This window comes from Leopardus geoffroyi, chromosome E3 (assembly GCF_018350155.1).
Source record: "Leopardus geoffroyi isolate Oge1 chromosome E3, O.geoffroyi_Oge1_pat1.0, whole genome shotgun sequence".
In the NCBI taxonomy this organism is placed as follows: Eukaryota; Metazoa; Chordata; class Mammalia; order Carnivora; family Felidae; genus Leopardus; species Leopardus geoffroyi.
The window spans coordinates 25969903-25990968 of NC_059340.1; the positions used below are offsets into that span (position 1 = coordinate 25969903).

The 21066-nt window shown below is 45.7% G+C and overlaps 2 protein-coding genes across 5 annotated transcripts in view; one reads left to right on the top strand and one right to left on the bottom strand.

Annotated features, from left to right (window-relative positions):
* Nucleotides 1-19382, bottom strand: part of LOC123588721 (acyl-coenzyme A synthetase ACSM5, mitochondrial) — a 111956-nt gene extending 92574 nt beyond the window's left edge. The window contains exons 1-2 of one of the 4 annotated variants that reach the window (XM_045459859.1): nucleotides 18990-19378; nucleotides 17154-17297 (exon numbers count right to left, since the gene is read on the bottom strand). In XM_045459859.1, coding sequence (XP_045315815.1) covers nucleotides 17154-17213 — 60 coding nt within the window. In that variant the 5' untranslated portion in view covers nucleotides 17214-17297; nucleotides 18990-19378. Of the gene's footprint in view, nucleotides 1-17153 lie in introns of all 4 variants that reach the window. The other 3 variants (XM_045459858.1, XM_045459861.1, XM_045459862.1) reach the window with 3 other exon arrangements.
* On the top strand, nucleotides 3674-19944 carry GP2 (glycoprotein 2). Its single transcript, XM_045459866.1, has 11 exons — nucleotides 3674-3722; nucleotides 4977-5106; nucleotides 7673-8059; nucleotides 8917-9027; nucleotides 11200-11411; nucleotides 11910-12058; nucleotides 13247-13492; nucleotides 14367-14529; nucleotides 15380-15464; nucleotides 16709-16753; nucleotides 19421-19944. The coding sequence occupies exons 2-11, from the start codon at nucleotides 5025-5027 to the stop codon at nucleotides 19477-19479; spliced, it is 1539 nt and encodes a 512-aa protein (XP_045315822.1). The 5' UTR covers nucleotides 3674-3722; nucleotides 4977-5024; the 3' UTR covers nucleotides 19480-19944.
* The last annotated feature ends 1122 nt before the right edge of the window (nucleotides 19945-21066 follow it).

The following is a 21066-nucleotide window of genomic DNA, read 5'->3' on the forward strand; positions in this document are numbered from 1 at the left end:
CAGTGGAGAGAAGACCCACTACCCCCATTGGCCAGGGAGGCTTCACAAGGCAGGGGTTGGTGGGGTGGGGGGCTCCAGGAGTCTCACTGAAGGCACAACCAGAAATAAAGAGGCTCTTGGGCCCAGGAGACCCAGATATTCCAAGGACTCTGGACTTGAGTGTCAAGTGGGCCAGTAGAAGCCAATGTGATGGGAAATGTCTGCCCTGACACCAGCTGCTTCCTGGAAGTCCAGCTGTGGCTTTTCAGGACAGACCAAGGCCCTGTTGCTTTATTAGAAACTTCTGACCTCAGGGAAAACCACACGTGTGTATCAGCAAACAGGGCTATGGGGACTTGTATCTTGAGCTAAAAGATCTCACATGCGGGCACACAGACATGCACTGAATCCCCAGGCCTGCTGCCTTTGCAGAAGGGCTTTATGTAGGAGGACTTCAGTGCTGAGCCTGGCCCTGTCTGTGGTCAATCCATGCTTAGTGGAGCCTGGTTGGATCGTGTGCAGATTTACTTTGACTCAGGTACAACCAAACATGAAGAAAAATAAAAATGCCAAAGGCAAGAGCCAGGGAAAAGAAAACACATCAGAATTAATCCTTTCGTCCCTCTGCTCCTTTTTTCTTTTCCTTTCTTTTCTTTTTCTTTACTTTGCTGTTGTTTGTTTTTTTTAACAATGAAGGAGCAGACTTCTGTTTATTTATTTTGAGAGACAAAGAACAAGAGGGCATAGCATGAGCAGGGGAGGGGCAGAAAGAGAATCCCAAGCAGGTTCCACATAGTGTGGAGCCCGATGCAGGGCTCAATCCCAGGACCACAAGACCATTACCTGAGCCAATATCAAGAGTCAGATGCCTAATCAACTAAGTCACCCGGGTGCCCTTACTTTATGGTTTTTTTTAATCAGTTAGGTATTCAACTGCAACATTCAATAGATACTTTAAGCATAAATTAAATGCTAGGCACTTTTATAGGCACCACAGTAATAGCAAGTAATCAAAACAGAGTCCTTGCTGGTAAAGAGCTTAAGTTTAAAAGGGGGATACAATTAAACAATAACTACATGAAATGCCAGTGACATGCACTTTGGTGTAAAAAACAAGGAAAAGAGAATAGAGCTATGGGGGTGTTATTTTATATAGGATGGTCAGGGAAAGTCTCTCTGATAAGCAGAAGCCGAGACAAGAGAATGAACTAGGGGGATATCTGAGGAAGAACATTACAGGCAAGTGCAAAGGCTCGATTTTGTGTCTTCTCAACAAGGTTTCACTAAGAGTTGAACAGCCATAAATTTTGAGGCATGATTTGCAGGAGAGGCTCTGAAGCATGCATGTTGTGATTTTTTTTTCCATTTGTTTACCCAACAAGTACTTACAAGGTGCTGGTTACAACTGCAAAGACAGGATCCCTGTCCACAAAGATCTTAAAGCCTTCAAGGGAGACAAATAAGTTAGCAGATAATTAAATGGAACTGGAATCATCCCAGACAGGCACAGGGGCAGAGAAGAGAAACACTGGCAAGCCTGTGGTGTTCAGGAGTCTTCCTGGTGAAGGTGGACTTAAATATGTAGTAAGAACAGTATGGGAACAGTATGATCTAGGCAGAGGGAATAGCATATGCAAAGGGCTGGAGGTAGATAAGAGCTCAAAGAGCCACAGATTGGCTGAAGCATAGAATGTGTGGAGAGGAAACTGTAGACGAGGTAGGAGCTGTGGCCAGCTGTCAGATCCCAGGAAGCAGGAAGTTATAGGAGTGGGGGAAAATGCCAAGATGTGATACTATGGCATTTGGCCGCATGGAAGGTAACAGAATCAAAGGAGGCAAGAAAGAAAGCAGGGAGACCCACTAGGCAGCTATTAAAATAACCCTTATCAGATGATGTTGGCCTGAAGCAGGGTTGGTGAAACGGGGCTGAAGAAGGAAAGACCGATTCAAGAAATATTTGAAAAGTGAATGACAAGTTGTGGTAATTACCAGAAATGTGAGCCTGAGGGAGAAAGGAAGGAGCCAGGCAGGTCTCCAGCTTGGGTGACCAGATGCATAATAGTGTCACTGATTAAGACAGACAATGGGGGCACCTGGGTGGCCCAGGTGGTTAAGTGTCAGATTCTTGGTTTCAGCTCAGGTCACGATCTCAAAGTTCATGGGTTCAAGCCCTGCATCCGGCTCTGTGCTGACAGCATAGAGCCTGCTTGGGATACTCTCTCTCCCTCTTTCTCTGCCCACCCCCTGCTTGCTCTCTCTCTCTCTCTCTCTCTCTCTCTCTCTCTCTTTCAAAATAAATAAATTAAACAAACACACAAACTTAAAAAAAATAAGACAGGCAATGCAATGAAAATGGAGAGATCTGAGTGATGGATGAGTTCAGATTTGAGCCTGCTGAGGTGAAAGTGCCTCAAGCACCTCAGCCCAAGGAGAGAGGTCTGGCAGGAGCTGGGTAGAGAGACAGTTATGATTGGAATGGAGGGGTCAGAAGAGGGATGGAGTAAATGACTGTTTTGTGGGCCCAGATGAATTTTGGAACTCTGCATTTGTGGTGGTTGTAAGTTCCATATTTAGGGGATTTTTCTCCAAATGCAAGAGGAGTAGAGAAGGTGGCTTATAGCACCTTTCTTTGCCCAGGTTGGGGTTTTACTGGAAGATGCTACCAATGCCAGGATGTCTGTACTCCCTGCCCCCAATAGCCTTGGCTCCTTAAAGAGTCCCAGAGAAACACAGAAGAGGCAGTGACCATTTGTTCTGCAAAAGCTTTGACTCCCTTATTTAAAAAAATTTTTTTAATGTTTTTATTTATTTTTGAGACAGAGAGAGACAAAGCATGAGCAGGGGAGGGGCAGAGAGAGAGGAAGACACAGAATCTGAAGCAGGCTCCAGACATCAGGGCTGAAGCAGGGCTCAAACTCACAGACTGTGAGATAATGACATGAGCTAAAGTCAGACGCTTAACTGACTGAGTCACCCAGGCACCCCTTGACTCCCTTATTAATGCCACAATACCATGCCACAAAAGCCGGGTCCAAGCCTAATGCTTCAAAGTCCAAGATCTATGGCTTCCTCTCCCTTCCATACCTTCCAATCTCTAGCGTAGCCCACATATCAGAAGGGATTGGAGAAGAGGTGATTCTGACACTTATTTCGCCTTGGGGCCTTGTCTGTCCTTTGATATTCCGTAATTCACCATCCCCAAATTGGCCCTTCCCAGACTCTTCAACACTGAGTATCTAAAAGTGTATAAAGTCTATGGGCCAAAAATAGGAAACACCCATTCCCCACTTCCTTATTTATTCCCTTGCTCTAACTGGCCCTGAGTGGAATGGCATCCAGACAGAAGCAGAAGTTGTTCTAAGGTGATTAGCTAAGAACACAAGGTACAATTGGAAATCCATTGTGCAAACAAGTGCTGTTTGGTTACTCTCACTTCCCTTTGGGTATTAAGCTCCCTTTTGATTAGTGTTTGGTTTCTGGTAATAAATATGGCACCAGCTTCATTGGTTTATTTGGGGGGTTGGGGAGCGCATACGCTTCTTCCACTATTTTCTGTGGTAAATCACTTATCTTACCTACATACACCCAACAAGATCAATGTATACCTGGGAGATTAACTCCAGTCCTACCTCAGCACCAATCACAGATAGCCACGTGGGTGGGGAAATACAATAAAAGGATGGTCCACAGTAGGCTTTCCCAGAGCTGGACAGACGAGGGCCACCCTGTGTTCTTACCCCAAGGTAAGTCCTACTTCAAGACCCAGCAGGCTTTCTCCTGATTTGGTAGGCACTCCCCTATCATCTCTGACCCACTGGATGTGCTAGGGTTGTTTATTTCTAGCAACTTTCAGAAACAGCAAGGACTTTGGATCCTGGCCCTATCAAGTATTCCAGATATCACTCTGTGTCCAACTCAACCACAATTCCAGCTACCTGCTGGCTACTCCAGGTCTACAGATGCCTCCTGCCTCCTCACCCTGCCTGTCCTCCAGGAACGTAGGCCCCTACTTGGGATCTCATCCCTAAGAACTGCCAGACCTGCGTGCTCTCTAACATATTCATGATATCCCTTCCAGAAACAGATCTCTAGCTTCAACCTGAGTCTTCCAGAGGCTTTAAGAAGTCATCAGAAATTTGTCCATCCGAGCAAAGTTTTCCAGAAAAGGGAATGTTGCTAATTTGAATGTTGGCAGGCTCTTCATAGCTCTTTGTTTCTGCCCTCCCTACCCCCCATTTACTTTTTCATTTACTGCTCAGACCTTTAGTGAGCCCCCTTGTGTGTCAGACACTGTGCTAGGAGCAAGCTATGTGGGGCTCAGTCTGACATGGTCCCACACTCACAGAAACCTACACATATATAGGGTGCTTCAGGAGTCTCTTAGCACGGCATGTGATACACAGAACTAAGAAAGCAGCTGCTACTTTTGTCTGTAGATACTCACAGCACTGTAACTTTCTCCTCCATCCAGTCTTCCAGAGTCTCTACCTGTACCTGAGCAAGAACCAACCTGGGGCATTCTAGGACGTCCTACAGCACAGGCCACCTCTAAGCTTGCCTTTGGTTCTCTTGATGCCGACCTCATCCCTTTGACAAGCCACCTACTCTCATTACCCCCACCTCCTTTCTGCAAGTCATGCCTGCTTTAAAACAACACAGTCCTTCATGAAGGAAGTCATAGGTCCGTTTCTGAGAACGTGGGCCTGTGGTCTTAAACAAGCTATTTAATTTCCAGCACAGTGCCTGCATGCAGGAGGAGCTCAGTAAATATTTCTGTGATAAATATGTTCTGAGTCCCATCTCCCTCTTCATCCATAAAAGGGAACAATAATAGTACCTTCCCTGGATGGTGGTTCAGAGCCTTAAATGAGCTAAGGTATGCAAGGGGCTGAATACAAGCCATGGTGCTGAACTGATGTGAATTTCTTTCTAACCCTTATACCCAGAGGAATGACTTCTGTCACCCTGATTGTATCTGGGTCTTTCCCTCCCCCTAGCTGCATGGAGAGTCTGCATGTTGCTGAGTAACCTACACATCTCAGCTTATGGAAATGATGGTGGGCTCTTATGTCTTGTGGCTGGCCTTGGCCTCCTGCATTCTGACTCTGGCATCTACAGAACAGCAAGGTATGTTCTCTGTTCATCTGGCATCTCAGATGGCCCACCAAACCTGGGGAGAGGGGGAGTGCAGAGAAGGCAGTTCAGGGTCAGTGAGGAGAACAGGGACATGTCTAAAGCAAAGACTCAGCAGCTAGAAGTCAAGGGGAACAAGATGAGAGAAACCAGAATGCAGCCATAATCTCTCAAAGACTCAAATCAGAAATCCCCACTGTGAGGACCATGGAGCCAGTTAATATAACTTCCTATGCCCAGATATGTGGAGCTCAGATAGCAGATTCATGGGGACATGAATCGCCCAGTCACTCTGTGCCCTTGCTTTGGCAAGTACCTTCTCCTTCCTCTGTATGTTTGCTCATCTGTAGAAAGAAAGGATTGCAGGTAGTGATTTCTTGGGGTCCATTCAAAGATCTGTGGATTGGGCACCTTAGATGGTTGTAGGAAATGTCCTCAGGCTCAACACCAGGGTGAAATCTCTGCCTGTATCAACTGTGGAGGGGGCTGTGGGGAGGGGAGAGGAGAGACTCAGCTCATGGTGTCCCTTGGGAAAACACATCGTGTGGGAGGGAAATAATCCAAGAACAGCAAGTGCAGTGACTTATTTCCTTAAAACAAGCACATACATAAGCAAGGCTTGAAAATCTTTTTTTCTAAAAACTCCCTCTACCGTGTATTACAAGAGTGCAATCCTGCGTGTGTTCTTAGTCCATAATTCAGGCTCTCACACCGTTCAGTAAATCAGAACTGGAGGAGAGAACCAGCCTCAACTCCTCTTAGGACTCAGGTGCTGTGTTTGGCATTTTACACTTATTACCTCATTTAATCCTCTAGCAATGCTTTAGGGTTTTATTTCCTCAAAACAGGGGACACATTCCAGGAAGACTACAGTAGTGCATGGCAAACTCTTAAAAATTCTTTTGATGGCTATGTATATTTTTTCATGTGTATTAAAAATCTGTAACTAGGGGCGCCTGGGTGGCTTGGTCGGTTGGGCGTCCGACTTCGGCTCAGGTCATGATCTCATGGTCCATGAGTTCGAGCCCCGCGTCGGGCTCTGTGCTGACAGCTCAGAGCCTGGAGCCTGTTTCAGATTCTGTGTCTCCCTCTCTCTCTGACCCTCCCCCGTTCATGCTCTGTCTCTCTCTGTCTCAAAAATAAATAAACGTTAAAAAAAAAAATTAAAAAAAAAAATCTGTAACTAGTACAACATACCTATGGCATCACAGATATTATTCCTTAGGATGAAACAACTTTATAAAGAGAAACATTGAAAGAAAGATATTAAGTAGATAATTGGACAGGGGGACACAGATGTGGCAAACACCATGACTCAAGGCATGAGAATGGAGGGAGTTTGGGATCCACTAGCTACAGGTGTTGTTTTGCAGATTTGTCTCAGGGGAGTTGAACCACCTGTCAAGGTCATCCAGCCAGCAGGTGTGGAGCTTATTTAAACTCAGAATGACCAGCCCACCCCTTCACTTCTCAGCCTCTTCACACATCATAGTTTCTGAATCTGCTAAAAACAGATCAGCAAAATCAGAAAGGGTCATGTTAGAGCAGTGGTTCTCCATTGGGGGTGATTTAAGCAATATCTAGAGACAACTTCCAGGAGGAAGGAGCTACTGAAAGCTAGTGAGAAGAGCCCAGGGAAGCTGCTGAACATCCTATAATGCACAGGATGCCCCCACCCCCACCTGCCCCAACACAGAATTATCCATCCTCAAATATCAGTAGTGCCAAGGTTGAAAAACCTTGTGTTAGATCTGTATCTACTGATAATGGGAAAATGTCTATGATATATTAAATAAAAATGTAAGTGTAAAAAAAAAGGGGTACCTGCGTGGCTCAGTCGGTTAGGTATCCAACTTCAGCTCAGGTCATGATCTCAGTTTGTGGGTTCGAGCCTCGCATTGGGCTGGGTGCTGACGGCTCAGAGCCTGGAGCCTGCTTCAGATTCTGTGTCTCCCTCTCTCTGTGCCCCTCCACTGCTCACACTCTGTCTCTCTCTGAAAAATAAATAAACATTAAAAAAAATTTTTTTAAAGCTGTCCAGCATTAAACCCATTAAAAAAACCCTATAGTTTAAACATATGCATAGAAAGAGTCTGAAGACTATACAATAAATTTATGGATATTTCTGGGGATGGAATGGACTTGTGACAACTTTCACTACTACTTTATTCAATGACATTTGAAGTTTTTTCCAATCAGCCTGTATTGCATTTATAATACATAGACAGGACCATAGTATATGGTTGCACAGGGGAGCACTGCACAACTCTAGAGCCTGGGGGAGGGCACCACGCTCAATGTGAAGGATGCCCCTTGGAACTGTGCAGGGTGGAGACCTTAGTGTTCTTAATGCCTATAAAATACCATATAAAGTCCTTATTATTATTCTGACTCCAAGGTGATGAAGGCTAATGTTTAATGAATGGGTTGTGTGCCTCATGTCCTCATTAGGGTCCTTAAGCATATTGAAAACAGAGTGTGTTGGGGGGAGGTGAGGGGGATAAAAATCCTGTGGGCTCTGAGGATGCTCAGTAAACCCAAGCACACTGTTGCTTTCCAGGTGACAGATACTTCACCAACAGTAGTTCCTATGACCCCTGCCAGAATTACACCCGCCTGGACGAACCCTCCCGAAGCACAGAGAACACGAGAGAAGGCCGGGTGTGTGACAGGGACAAGCATGGCTGGTACCGCTTTGTGGGAGATGGAGGAGTAAGGATGCCAGAGACCTGTGTCCCAATATACCGCTGCCAGACAGATGCTCCTATGTGGCTGAATGGGACCCACCCCACGCTTGGGGAGGGCATTGTCACCCGCACCGCTTGTGCCCACTGGAGCGGCAACTGCTGTCTCTGGAAGACCCAGGTGCTGGTGAAGGCCTGTCCGGGCGAGTTCCACGTATACCAGCTGGAGGGCACCCCCAAGTGTAATGTGAGATACTGCACAGGTGAGCCGCAGAGAGATGGGGGCAGCTGTGGGGCGGGGCCACCAGCTACCGGGTGACTTGCCAGGCCTCAGCAGAGTGAGTGGAGCAGGCCAGGAGACTAAGCAGAGCAGCCTGGATTCAACTCCTGCCAGTTACCGCCCAGTGGGGATGTCACCCAAGGTTGCCAGCCTTCCAACATTTCAAGTACGGCCAGAAATTCAGATTGGAGGGTGAAATACCCCTGATATACCATATGTGTAGCATAATATGAAGAACTCAGGCTCACTCAGATTTAGATTCCATTTGGGCAGTTCAATTTATCTTTCTGAACTTGGGTTTTCTGATCTGAAAAAATGGATAATGGCAAAAGTAACAGCCAGTGTATAGTGTTTCTGCTCCTACCCAAAGCCCTTTAGACTACTAACTCATTTAATCCTCACACCAGTCTCACGAGATAGAGATACTGTATAACTATACCAGATGAGAGGTCTGGGGCATTAAGCAGCTTTCCCAATGTCACAGAGAAGAAACATGATAGAGCTGAAATTTGAATCCAAACACTCTCGTTCTGTGATCTATATGCCTAACCACTGTGCTACTTAGTCAAACAGTTACCATGAGAATTGAATTAGCTCATGTGTGGAAAATACTTGAACAGTGTCTGCCACGCAGTAAGCATTAGGACGGCAGCCTCTGGGTTCTCATTTCACTGGATTGGGGGTCAGAAAATCCAAGTTTGAGGCTTGACCCTTCCACTATATATTGCACATCCTTGGGTGTGACTTCTGTGCACTGGTAGAATGACAAAGTTGGCCTTGATAGCCTCAGATGGCCCTGCTCTGCATTCTGATCCTCTTCCTCTGTGCCTCACCCCCTAGACCCCTCCACTGCAAAGGCCAAGTGTGAGAAGGCCTGCCGCCCGGAGGAGGAGTGCCGCTTTCTCAACGGCACATGGGACTGTTTGTGCAGACAGGACCTCAACAGCTCTGGTAAGTGGCTTGGTGGGGCTGGGATGTGGGAACAGTGCCACCGGTGGAGGTTGAGTGAGGCAGCAGGGAGGGAGCCTCAGAGGGTCAGGACAAGGTATAGACCAGAGTCAGTGGGGATGGAACTGAGATCAGGGAATGAAAGTTCTCAAAGCCATTTGCAAGGATGGGAGAGCAGGGACGCAACAAATTGCCAGATCAGTCTTCGGACCATGGTCTCAGAAAGCAGCTCTGGCATGGGCCAGCTTGACCCACAGAGTGAAAGGTACTACGGACAAGCACCCTGCTAGTGTGGAACCTGTATTCAAATATCTGCATGTGAGAAACAAGGGCAGACTCTTTTGCTAGTCCTGGATTTGTGACTTAGTAGCTCTCTGGGGCCTGGGACAAGGCATCTATACTTTCTGAGCCTTAATGTCATCATCTGTAAAAGAGGAATAAGAGAATAGTAAAAATAGCCACCATACAGGGCAATTGTGAACATTAAATCAGAGCAGTCCAAATGGGCAGGCTTGTCAGGTGATGAGGTTCTTGTCCCAGGAGGTAAGCAAGCAGAGGCAGATGACCCATGAGAAAAAATGCCATAAACAAGCCCTAAACCCTGGATGGGGGTGGATGAGCTTCCCATTATTTCCTTCCCTCCTAGGATTCTAATGAGGGCCTTAGACTCTTGCCCTTGCCACAAGCATGCCTTCCTCTGAGCACACTCCCAGCACACTTCCAATTTCTCTGTGGAAGAGAAAGTGTTATAGACAGAGGGGAAAGCACAAGCATATGTTTGGAAAACTGGGCTGGAGTGTGGATCAGGTGGTGCGTGAGTGTGCCTAGCAGAAGCGGGGTAGGGATGAGGGGCAGGAAACTGGAAGGAAACAACCCTGCTCTCCATGAAGTCTCTTTCTGCTCATTGGGTAGACGAGCCCCCAGAGGGTCAGAGCTGTTTCCTGGGATGTGGGCCATCACAGAATCAGAATCAGATGTTGGGCTTCAAGGACGCCCTCCCTGTACCTGGAGACTCCTAGCGCATCCTTGGCAGGTCCTGTCAGGTGACTGGGTGAGCAGGTGGCCTGCCCTCGAGTCTTCAATGGTGGCTACTTAGCAAGTCCCTTCGCTTCCAGGAATAACCCCTTTGTGATTTGGCTTTTTTGCTTACTTCTCCATCTCTTGCACTCCACCCCCAACCATTCTAAGTTCCTGTACCTCTGAGCTCCGCATGTCTGTAAACACACCATCCTCTCCCATCACCTCTGCCGTGGTGCCCTCACTTGCCTTATACACCTGCAAAGCTCCTACTCTCTACTAAGTTTCAGCCCTCTGTGAATCTTTCCCTGACTTAACGGAAAGACTCAGATATACCTTCTTGTGTGCTCCCTCTGCACCTAGCACACACTTCAGTTAGTACTTTCCCCATATTGCATTATAATAAGCTATTGACATGTTGGTTCTTAGGTAAGACCAAGGAATCCTCTCGAGCTGTGTCCATGTTTATTTTTGTGTTGAATGTGCCACCCACATGGAGAAAGTGGTTAGTAAATGTATTTGAATCAATGCATTCATAAATATAATAGAAATGGTATTTCTCTTAATTTACTATCCATCTCCCCTATGAGAATGTTAGCTCTCTAAATAAGCGTGGGGATTTTGTCAGTTTTGACAAACACTGTGTCCCCAGTACCTATAACGGTGCAGACAGTAAATGCTCAAGCAGTATTTGTTGAATAAATGTTGAATGAATGAATGAATGAATGAATGAATGGAATGAATGAGTGAATGAACAAATGAACGAAATACAGTGGCTGTGAACCTGTCAGATGTACTGGCTTCACAAAGCCAGGCAATCAGAGTAGTGTGTGTCTAGTTTTGATTCTAGTCTGAAAGGCAGGATAGTCTTGCTTCCCCAAAGACCCCAATCCCCAGAAACCCCGATTCCTGATCCCTGAGATATGAAAGCTCTCCCCACACCTGCACATAGAATGCTTAGAAATCTTGGGCCAGGGGCTTGCCAACCTCATCTGCCACAAGCCTGGGTGTGAATCCCACCTTGGTCCCAAGTACCTACTAGTCTACCCTCTACTCCCTGGTGGATATGGGGGCTTTTCCAAAGGGCAGAGAATGTGGGCTCTGCCCATTGCTTCCAGAGCCCTGTCCACTCCACCAATCCTCTTCTCAACTTTCCAGATGTTCACAGTTTGCAGCCTAAGCTGGACTGTGGGGCCAAGGAGATCAAGGTGTCACTGGACAAGTGTCTGCTGGGAGGCCTAGGTTTTGGGGACAAGGTCATTGCCTACCTGCGTGACGGGAACTGCAGCAGTACCATGCAAAGACAGGACAGAAACTGGATGTCTGTGACCAGCCCTACCCAGGCTAGGGCCTGCGGAAACATCTTGGAGGTGAGTGGTGTTTATACCACGGCTGCCAGAGGGTGGCAGCTGGGCTGTGAAGCCCAGCTCAGTAGTTGTAAGACCTTGGTCAAGTCACTTAGCCTCTCTGGGCCTCTGGTCGAAGGCGAGATTACACATTCGTGAACATGTTCGTTCACATGAATAGTTTAGAACATGTTTGCTGATTGAGCTCAATAAATGTAAGCTACAATTATGATTACTCTAATCAGGGGTGATGTGGGAGGGGTCAACATGGGAGCAAGCATGGTGGTTGCTGATTCTCCCCATGGGCCAAAAACTACTATTCCAGTTCTTGATCTGGGATCCTCACACCCTTTCCCATAAAGTGTCATAGCCACTGGGGCAAGAGGCCCCTGTGCTTCCTTGCAATCAGAAGGTAGGGTGGCAGTGTGATCGAGAGCATCAACCTTGCAGTCAGGCAGGTGTGAGTTCCAGATACATCTACATACACATAAGCATATATGTGGTCTTGTTTTTATGTCAAAGAGAAATGGAACCCATGCCATCTACAAAAACACCTTCTCCTTGGTCAATGCTTTCATCATCAGAGACACCATCCTCAACATCAATTTCCAGTGTGCCTACCCACTGGACATGAAAGTCAGCCTCCAAACTGCCCTGCATCCCATTGTAAGGTAAGGCACTGACCCTCACTCTTTGACCCATAACCCTGACATTGATCATATTCACTTCAAGCACAGTTTATGATGTCCTTAGGATGCCGCCTACCTCCTTCAGGAGTTCTCACTCTTACCATCATTCATTCTGCAGATATTTGCTGATCATAGATTAATGTTCAGCACGCACAAGGCAGAAGTAGAATATTTTGTGCCTATTAAAGATTATTATCATTAAATAATGTAGCAACATGGAATAATGTTAATTAAATATGCTAAGGAACAAAAAGAACACCATGGTTTCATTAATCTTGGGGAAGAAAGGAATTAAGCAACTAATTATATCAATCATTACTCACAAGTGACATGAATGCAATGTGGGAGAAGCAAAGGGCACTGAGGGCTCAGGGAGCAAGGGCCCCTGACCTAGCTTTGGTGGGTTGGGGATGGTGGGAGCAGGAAGGCTTCCCTGCAGATGTGGGATCTAAGCCAGGATCAGCTTTGATTGGATAAGCACATCAAATTCACTAGAAAGAGAACCAAATAGCAATTTGGGTGGGGGTCCATTTGGGAAGAGGCTTTCATCTGTTGTGTCACTGCTGTCTCACTATGCCCGGAATGGTGCCCTGCAGAATGGATTCCTCAGCATTTCTAGACTTGATGGGGGACTTTCTGAGGGTGTCAGAACTCCAGGGTGCCCTTCCTATCCCCTCATTGCCTCCTGGGCTCACAGAGGAGCAGGATTAGGACTAGAGATTTTTTAGTTCAAGGTTTTCAGACTGTATTGTGTTGGGGCCCCAAGTTTCATAAGAAATTAAAATTAAAGTCGTTTCTATTTTAAAATGGATGTTTCACTGGTGACTGTGGGGTGGAGACAGGAAATCTGCTGCTAAAAATGGTGAATCCACAGGTCTTGTCCCATTGTACAGTGGGGAAGACAGAGGTGTAAACTTGCAGTTACTCTCTGAGTGAAGGAAATATGAATGATCTGTGAGGTGGGGAGAAATGGTGGAGATCCTGGAGACACACTCATGTACTTACCAAGTTTAGTGCCTAGGGGATACTCAATGCTCAACTTAAGTGGGTGATTGAATAGTTCCTTTAGGGATCAGAGATGTGCCTTTGCCTTCGTAGCCTCAAGCAAGTGCAGGGCTAGATTTATCTTGTTCTCACTGACGGAAACTCTCATGGCTTTCCTTTTCTCAGTTCTCTGAACGTCAGTGTGGACGGGGCAGGAGAGTTCACTGTCAGGATGGCCCTGTTCCAAGACCCGAACTACACATCTCCTTACGAAGGGGCTGCAGTTGTGCTGGCTGTTGAATCTATGCTCTATGTGGGTGCCATCTTGGAGAGAGGGGACACCTCCTGGTTTAACCTGTTGTTGAGGAACTGCTATGCCACACCCACCAAAGACAAGAATGACCCTGTAAAATATTTCATTATCAGAAACAGGTGATGAGCAACTCTGGGTTATCTTTTGGCCTGAATAAGATTTGGGGGGAAAGTGATCACTTTGAACCTACCTGACAGTTGTGTTAATTAGCTTCCGTCTTTTGGAAGATAATTTGGTGTTACAGATCATGACCATCCCCTTTGACCCAGGAATATCAATATCACTCCTGAAATTTTAGCCTAAAGCATTAATACAAAATAGGACAAGGTTAAGAAATGCCAATTATTTTTCAGTTCAGTATCCTTTATAACTTTGGATATAGGTTCATAATTCAAAAATAGGGACTTATTAAGTAATGATGGACTATTACATAGGTATTAACACTGACTAATCAACATGAAAACACCAATGACAAGTGTTACGGGACAAAGTATCATAGAAATTGTTACCTGGAAAAAGCAAAGGGAAAATGCATACCCTATATCATGACTCAAACCATACTAGCTAATACTTATTGAGTTTAGCTATGTGCTAAGCAGTGTACATGGACTGTGTCACTAAATGCTCACATCAACCCCAGGGGGTATGGATTATTGTCTCTGCTCTACAGATAGGAAAAGTGAGGCCCAGACAGGTTAAGTCATTTGCTCATGATCACTTAGTTAGAAAGTGGGTCTAGCTGGAATTGAAAGCAGTCTATCTCACTTCAGAGACTGTACCCTGCAGAACTGAAACCACACGCGCTGATGGATAAACATCTTGGAGGAAACCCAGAGGAATAAAAGTCTATGTCAGGATTGACGGGGGAAACAGGGAACTCTTTAATTCTCTTTGATGATGTTTTTATACTGGATACAGATTACAGATACAGCCAAGGGCCTCAGGTCCCCTGAATTGCTCTAGAATGTAGACCCTCACCCTGTCACCCTCCAGCTGTCCAAATCAACGTGATTCCACCATCCATGTGGAGGAGAATGGGGTGTCCTCAGAAAGTCGGTTCTCAGTTCAGATGTTCATGTTTGCTGGAAATTATGACCTAGTTTTTCTGCATTGTGAGATTCATCTCTGCGATTCCCTTAATGAACAGTGCCAGCCGGTGAGTATCACTTTAGAGTGAACTATTCAGAGCTTGACAGGGGGCCTAATACCTAGTAGGCTCTCCGTATGGATTTATTGGATTTATGAATGGATGGAAAGAAGGATGTGAGGGAGGGGAAGAGAGAAGGAAGAGAAGAAAGAAAGAAGGATGAATGGATGGACATTCAGCCTCCAAAAAGCCCATGTGTAGGCAATTATTGTGTCCCTGGAAAGCAGAACAGATGAAGGAGCCTGTTGATGAGGTTTCCTTGGCACAAGACATATTTTGAATGATTTCATAATTGACTTTTTTAGTGCTTACTCCTTGTCAGGAATTACACTAAAACTTTCATATGCCTTGTCTAATTTAATTCTCATAACAGCCCTTCACATAGATTCTTTATTGACCTCATTGTACAGTGAGGAACCTGAGCTTCAGGTCTTTTGCCCAAGGGCAACACAGCTAGAAAGCATCAGAGCTGGGACGTACCTCCATTGTCCATGCTTTTAACCCCGATTTGGCAGTGCCTGCTAGTAGTTGGCATTTGGTGAGTGCTTTCTATGTGTCTCTGTGTTGTAGACACACTCATCTTAATCTTCACAACCAGGAAGGTATATTTAATAGTAGTAGGGAGGTGAAGTCATTAGTCCCAAATTAGAAAACTAAAGGGAGTGGAGATGAGATTCAAACTTGGGTTTGTGTGACATCACAGTGAGGATTCTCTAGACTAAGAAAACCACAGCCTCAGAGTTAGGGCCATAGGGTGGGTGGGGTCCCATCCTTGGGCCAGATATGCCCATTGCAGGGGCAGCCTGGATAGCAACTGTGCCTTTAAATGTTGGTATAATGAGATTTCTCCATCCCACAGTCTTGCTCAAGAAGTCACCTCCGTAGCCAAGTAGTGGCTATTAACCCAGCCCAGGTTCTAGATTTGGGACCCATCACTCGGAAAGGTAAGTGGCCAACTTCTGGCGGGAAGGCCAGCTGGTCAAGTGCTGACAGTTAACCACAGATAACTGGCATCACCATCATAACAACCTAGAGCCTTTTTAGCCTCTTCACTGCAGCCCCCCCCCCCCACCAGTGAATCTATCTTTACATAAGGTCATTGGTAATAATAATAGCACTTGCCACTTGTGCTGGGCCTCCTGTGTGCTAGAGACCAGGCTAAGCTCTCAGTATCCATATTCTAACTTCATCCTCCTGACTGCATCCATTTTATAGGCGAGAAATCAGAGCTCAGAGAGATTAAGTGGCTCACCCCAAATCATTCAGCTCATGAGCAGCGGGAGTTAGAACTGTACCCAGCTCAGACTGATGACAAGGCTGTGTCCTTTCCCTTTTTCCTCCTGCCAGGTCCTCTTACCTCAGCCCCTTTTGGGTGAAGTCTAAGTCCTAACCCAACTTTGTTTTCTGGTGAATGACTATGTTTGTAAAATTCCAGTTATAATATTCTGGGGCATGATGTAGGGGAAGCTTTTCAAATGCTCCACAAATTTTCACCCATCCTACCCATGGGTTAGCAGTACTGTTATGGTTTTTATTACCCCTGGAAAGGAGGAGTCAAAAAACCTAGAAGAGTGAAAGCAATTTTTTTTTTGTCCTAAAAAAATTAGGACACAGTAATGTTAATAACAACAACAACAGTAATAATAATAACACACGTGGCAGGCACCAGGCAAAACATTTATATGCATTGTCACATGGAATGCTCACAGCAACTTAAGGAGGTAACCACTATTACCACTTCCATTCTCCAGGTGAATAAACTGAGGCTATCTTGTAAAGAAGGCTCTGCCTTGAACTGTCCTGCCTCTTTGCTGAGGCCTCAACTTGAAAAGCTTCATGTGGTACAACAGCGTAGTTGGAAGGTTAGGAGCTTTCATTTTGGAATCAGATAGACTAGAGTTCAAATCCCAGCTTTGCTACCTACAACAAGGTCAACTTGGCCTTGGGCAACTGAGCCTCAGTCTTCTCATCTGTTGAATGGGGATACAATCCCTCTGCTGGAAGAATTAAGTTTCAAATGCATGAAATGTGCTTAGAAAGGGAACTGCTAAACAAAAGATGTCTCAACAATGTGGGCTGTCGATGGCTGTGGTGAGCAGGTCCAGAAGAACTTGGAGCAGCTACGGCCACAGTGCCACAGTCCCTGGCACATGACTGAGGAAACCTTCACCTCTGCTCTTGTCCCCAGGTGCTCCATCTCTTGGTGTCACAAATGGAACCCCCAGCACTGCAGGTACATCGTTTTCTCCTATCTCCCTGCCCTCCCTCCCAACCCTCTCTCCCCCCTCTTCAATTCGGTGCACATTGAGTTAGCCTGTGCTGACAACTGTGGACATGGAAATGAATCAGTCCCATATCTGGCTCGCAGTGTAGCACAGGGGCCAGTAGTTTAACAGCAAGTATGTATCACAATACCTGGTACCTGCCTACCATGTGCCAGGTGTTGTTTTACATGCTGAAGATATAATAATGACCAGGACAGACCAGGTGCCTGCCCTCATGGAGCTTATATTACAGTGTGGGAAAAGGCAATAAAAAGTTAGCGAGATAATTAAGAAAAGAGGGTGATATGATAGAAAGTTACCAGCATGGGTAACAGCATCTTAAATAAGATAGTTGTTTATTTTACTCACATGTAAATGAAGTCTAGATGCAAGCAATCCAGGACTAGCAGAGTGGCACCACAAGGTCATGAAGAATCCAAGTTCTTTTCAGCTCACCCCTCCACATTCTTCATCCTCATGGTCCAAGATGGCAACCAGAGCTCCAATCATCATCTAGTGAGCAGGATGGAGGGAATATAGAAGAAATCACTGAGTGTTAAGGAACATTCCTGGAAGCTGGCACCTTATACTTCCACTTATATTTCACTGGCCACTGCTTAGTCACACCTGGTTGCAAAGGAAGCTGGGAAATGTAATCTTCATGCTGGGTGGCCGTGTCCCTAACCAATGTTTAATGGTTCTATTAATAAGGCAGGAAGGAAAAATAAATACCAGAATAGGTAAATGGACAAAAAAATGTCCACAGAAGGTGATATTTGAACCAAATAAAAAAAGAAGCCAGGTTTATAAATAATAAAGGAACAGCCCTATAGGCAGAATGAACAACAACTGCAAAAATGAGACAGTCAATAAGCAAATAAATCACAAACAAGTAGTGCAGAAGGAGAACAAAGAAGAGTAAATTAACTGCATTAGATAAGGTCAGGCAAGAATTTCAGCAGGTGGCAACATCTGAATGGGGTTTTTGTGGATGAACTGCAGTTCAACAGGGAGACCAATCCAAGAAATGTATTTTGGGCCAAAGGGAAAGCAATGCTATTAAGATTTTACTGCCCCGCCCTTCCCCAACACACAAATGACCTATATTGGTGAACCCAGACATGAAAAAGTTCTTTCTACCCTTAATTACCCAGCTAGGTAACAGTCTAAAAGTTTCCAGATAAGCTCAAGACAGCTTGCTTAATGCTAATATTCAGACAACATTCAGAAAAGTAGTGCTCATCAGAGAGAGGGGTTGGAGCTCAGGCTAAAGGCAGCTTGAGAGCAGACCTCAAGTCTCATTCATTTCTTCCAGTACTTCAGGTAAGCACAGTGCCTGGAGCAACCTGGCTTCCCAGTAGAGTCTGCCAGACTGACTAATTTCTAGGGTGGGCAATGGGTTCTGGAGCCTTCTGGAAGAGGAAGGGATCAATCTTATGCGGTATGAGACTGCCACAAGAGGGCACTTATGGCATTCATTGTTTGCGATCTCCCACAAACATTTCTGATGTTTTAGAATTAATTGAACTTCAGCCTGTTTCATAATTGCAAACTGGTTGTCATACACTAATATTTCTGAAAATTGTGATATTCTTCACCACCCTCCCTTCTAGGACATTAGCAAGTTACTTTGAAATTTGTGGGATCGGGAGAGGTTATAATCTTGTGGTGGGAAGGGGTACACATGCCTCTCCCAGGCCCCCCAGTATAAGGCAACTATCATCTAGGATCCATGCCTTTCATTAACACTGAGTGTATGGTAACTTTCAGAGGAGATATGACCCCAACCTTCCCACATCTTAGGGTCTAATTTTCAAAACCAGTACTTATACGGTGTTTACCATGTATCAGGCACTGTTCTAAATGCTTGATATGAATTTACTCATTTTAACCTTAAAAAATCCCATGAGGTAACAGCTACTAGTGATATTTCTGTTGTGCATACAGATGAACTCAGGCATGGAGAGACTCAGAAACTGGGCCTGCACAATTAGTTGTAGAGCTAGGATTCTAAGCTAAATAGTCAGGCCTCAGAGGCTTTGTAACCTCTGTTGTCTTTCTACTTCTTTAGTATTAGAGTAAGTAATGTTAGCTGCTGTAACAATCCTCAACTTACTGTGCCTTTACACAATAGTTTATTTCCCACTAGATCACTGGGGGGATACAGTTCTGTGCTTTGCAATCATTAGGAACTCAGGCTCTTACCTTCTAGTAACTTCTGGCAACTCCACTATCCCCAGCAAGTCCTCTGCTGGAGTCTTGGCTTCTGGTGCCTGGATGTGGATGAGAGAACATATAAAATCATGTAGGAGGTTTTAAGGACCACGCCTAGAAACAGCACATATGATTTTTACCCATATTCCACTGGCCAGATTCAATCACATGGTCCCACCTTCCTGAAAAGGAGGATGGAAGTAAAATGCCTTCCAATGTGCCCAAAGGAATATGAAAAAGTGATGATTTGATAGCTTTGCCTCTACCATATGACCCCTTTGCCATTTTCCAGGGGCTATAACCTAGAACAGGTATTAATATACTTTGTCTTGTCCTTGTAAGGCAGAGGATAGAGAGGAAAGCTTGCTTTGGCTGTTGAGCTCCAAAGCCAACACTTAACAGGCATCTCTCTTCCATTTCAGGGTTCCTGGTGGCCTGGCCCATGCTTCTCTTGCCTGTCCTTCTGGCTGGGCTGTTCTGAGACCTCAGCTGGGCATGTGGCCTTAAAGCTCGTGTTCTTCCCTCTGGCGATGGCTTCCGGTTACCTTTTGGCTACGCTGGTTCTCTCTCTGAATCACATAGACAGTCTTGGTGTTCACACACTCCAGGACAGGCTAGATTTTGGGAGACAGAAGAGTTTTTCCTTGTTCAACACTCTCTGTGCCTTTATATTCCTCTTTTTCTCACAGTGGGGGCTCTGTTGGCCTGGCCTGGCCTGACTTCCTCATTTATTAGCAGGATCTCAAGGCCAGACTTGCTACATGCCTCTGTGGCTCCAGCCTTTACTAGAAATGTAGCATGTCTATAACTCCAGGGAAGATGGGCTGTGTCACTGGGGGGAAGAGGAGGGGGATGGGTTTGTAAAGAAGGCACTTCCCCACAGTTCCTTCCCAAGTACCCCTTGTTCTTACTGCTGATGAATTGAACAGACTGATCCTTGCTTTCACCCGTGTCCTCTGATATATTTCCATCATGATCTCAACAGTCACCATGGGAATAATTGTAAAGGGTCCACTTTTGGAGACTCTACCCCAGAGAAGACTGGGTCCCATTGCTCCTCTGTCCCCCACCAGGCCATAGACATGCTTTGACGTGCCTAGGGCTAAGCAAAAACCTACCCTGGGACCCAAATGCTGGAGGGATTTCTTGGTTTGGATGCAGAGATGCTGTCACTCCAGAGTACAACTCTAGCTCTGAATAGTGGTGTGCTTATGAAGTCCTAGCAGTCCCCACGGTGTCGACCCTGCCATGGGGATATAGCAGCAGTACCTGGGGGATGAGTGAAGTCCCTTTCTTGAGACCTCTAATGGGCTCTCACAAAACACTCCACAAAGATACCACAAACAGAGAAGGCTTCCCTTTCCTGCAGCTACACACAGGGCCCCTCCAAGTTGGCCTCAGGGAAAAATGATCAGATCAGGGCCAAGCCACGGGCAGGGTAGGGTGGAGTGGAGGCTGTTTATCTGCCAGGAGAAGACTTTCCAAAGTGCTCTCAAGTTCAGAGGTAGTGTGTTTGCAAGAAATAGAAACCCAATCCAATCAAATCAGGCAAAAGGAGAATCAATTATAAGGATACAAGAGCAAAAAGTCCAAGAACAGAAGATACAACCTGGCTATATGAGAAAAACCACCAGAAACCAAAGTTTGTCTTTCCATCTGCCATTCTTCCTGAAACCACACAGCCTTTACATCTTTGGGTGTCTCCTTTATTCCCCCCTGTCCTGAAACTAGCTTTTCCTGTTCATTTACCATGTCTGAATTAAATATGGACATTGCAGCTTCACCTCACTTACTAATTCAGGGACCACAGAGACCAACTAGCACTTGGTACCCTACATCCAAATTGCACCAGGGGTAATGTGATTTCCCTGTTTCAGTCAGAGTGCTTCCCTTGGTCCAAACATCTGAGGCCAGGTGAGTGGTCTTATCTAACGCAAACATAGCCAAGGGGGCTGACAAGAAGGGGCAGGTCTCAAACACAGGGCAGTGTTTCCTGGATTGACATCTCAAAAGGATGTTACTACTATAATAGTGGCTTCTTTAAAGGTGAATTTCTTGGGAGGAATTG

Coding starts and splice junctions, on each gene's coding strand:
- GP2 (XM_045459866.1), top strand. CDS start 5,025: ATGGAAATGATGGTGGGCTCTTATGTCTTGTGGCTGGCCTTGGCCTCC. Junction 11,412..11,909: donor CCTGCGGAAACATCTTGGAG/GTGAGTGGTGTT, acceptor TTTATGTCAAAG/AGAAATGGAACCCATGCCAT. Junction 14,530..15,379: donor TTAATGAACAGTGCCAGCCG/GTGAGTATCACT, acceptor TCCATCCCACAG/TCTTGCTCAAGAAGTCACCT.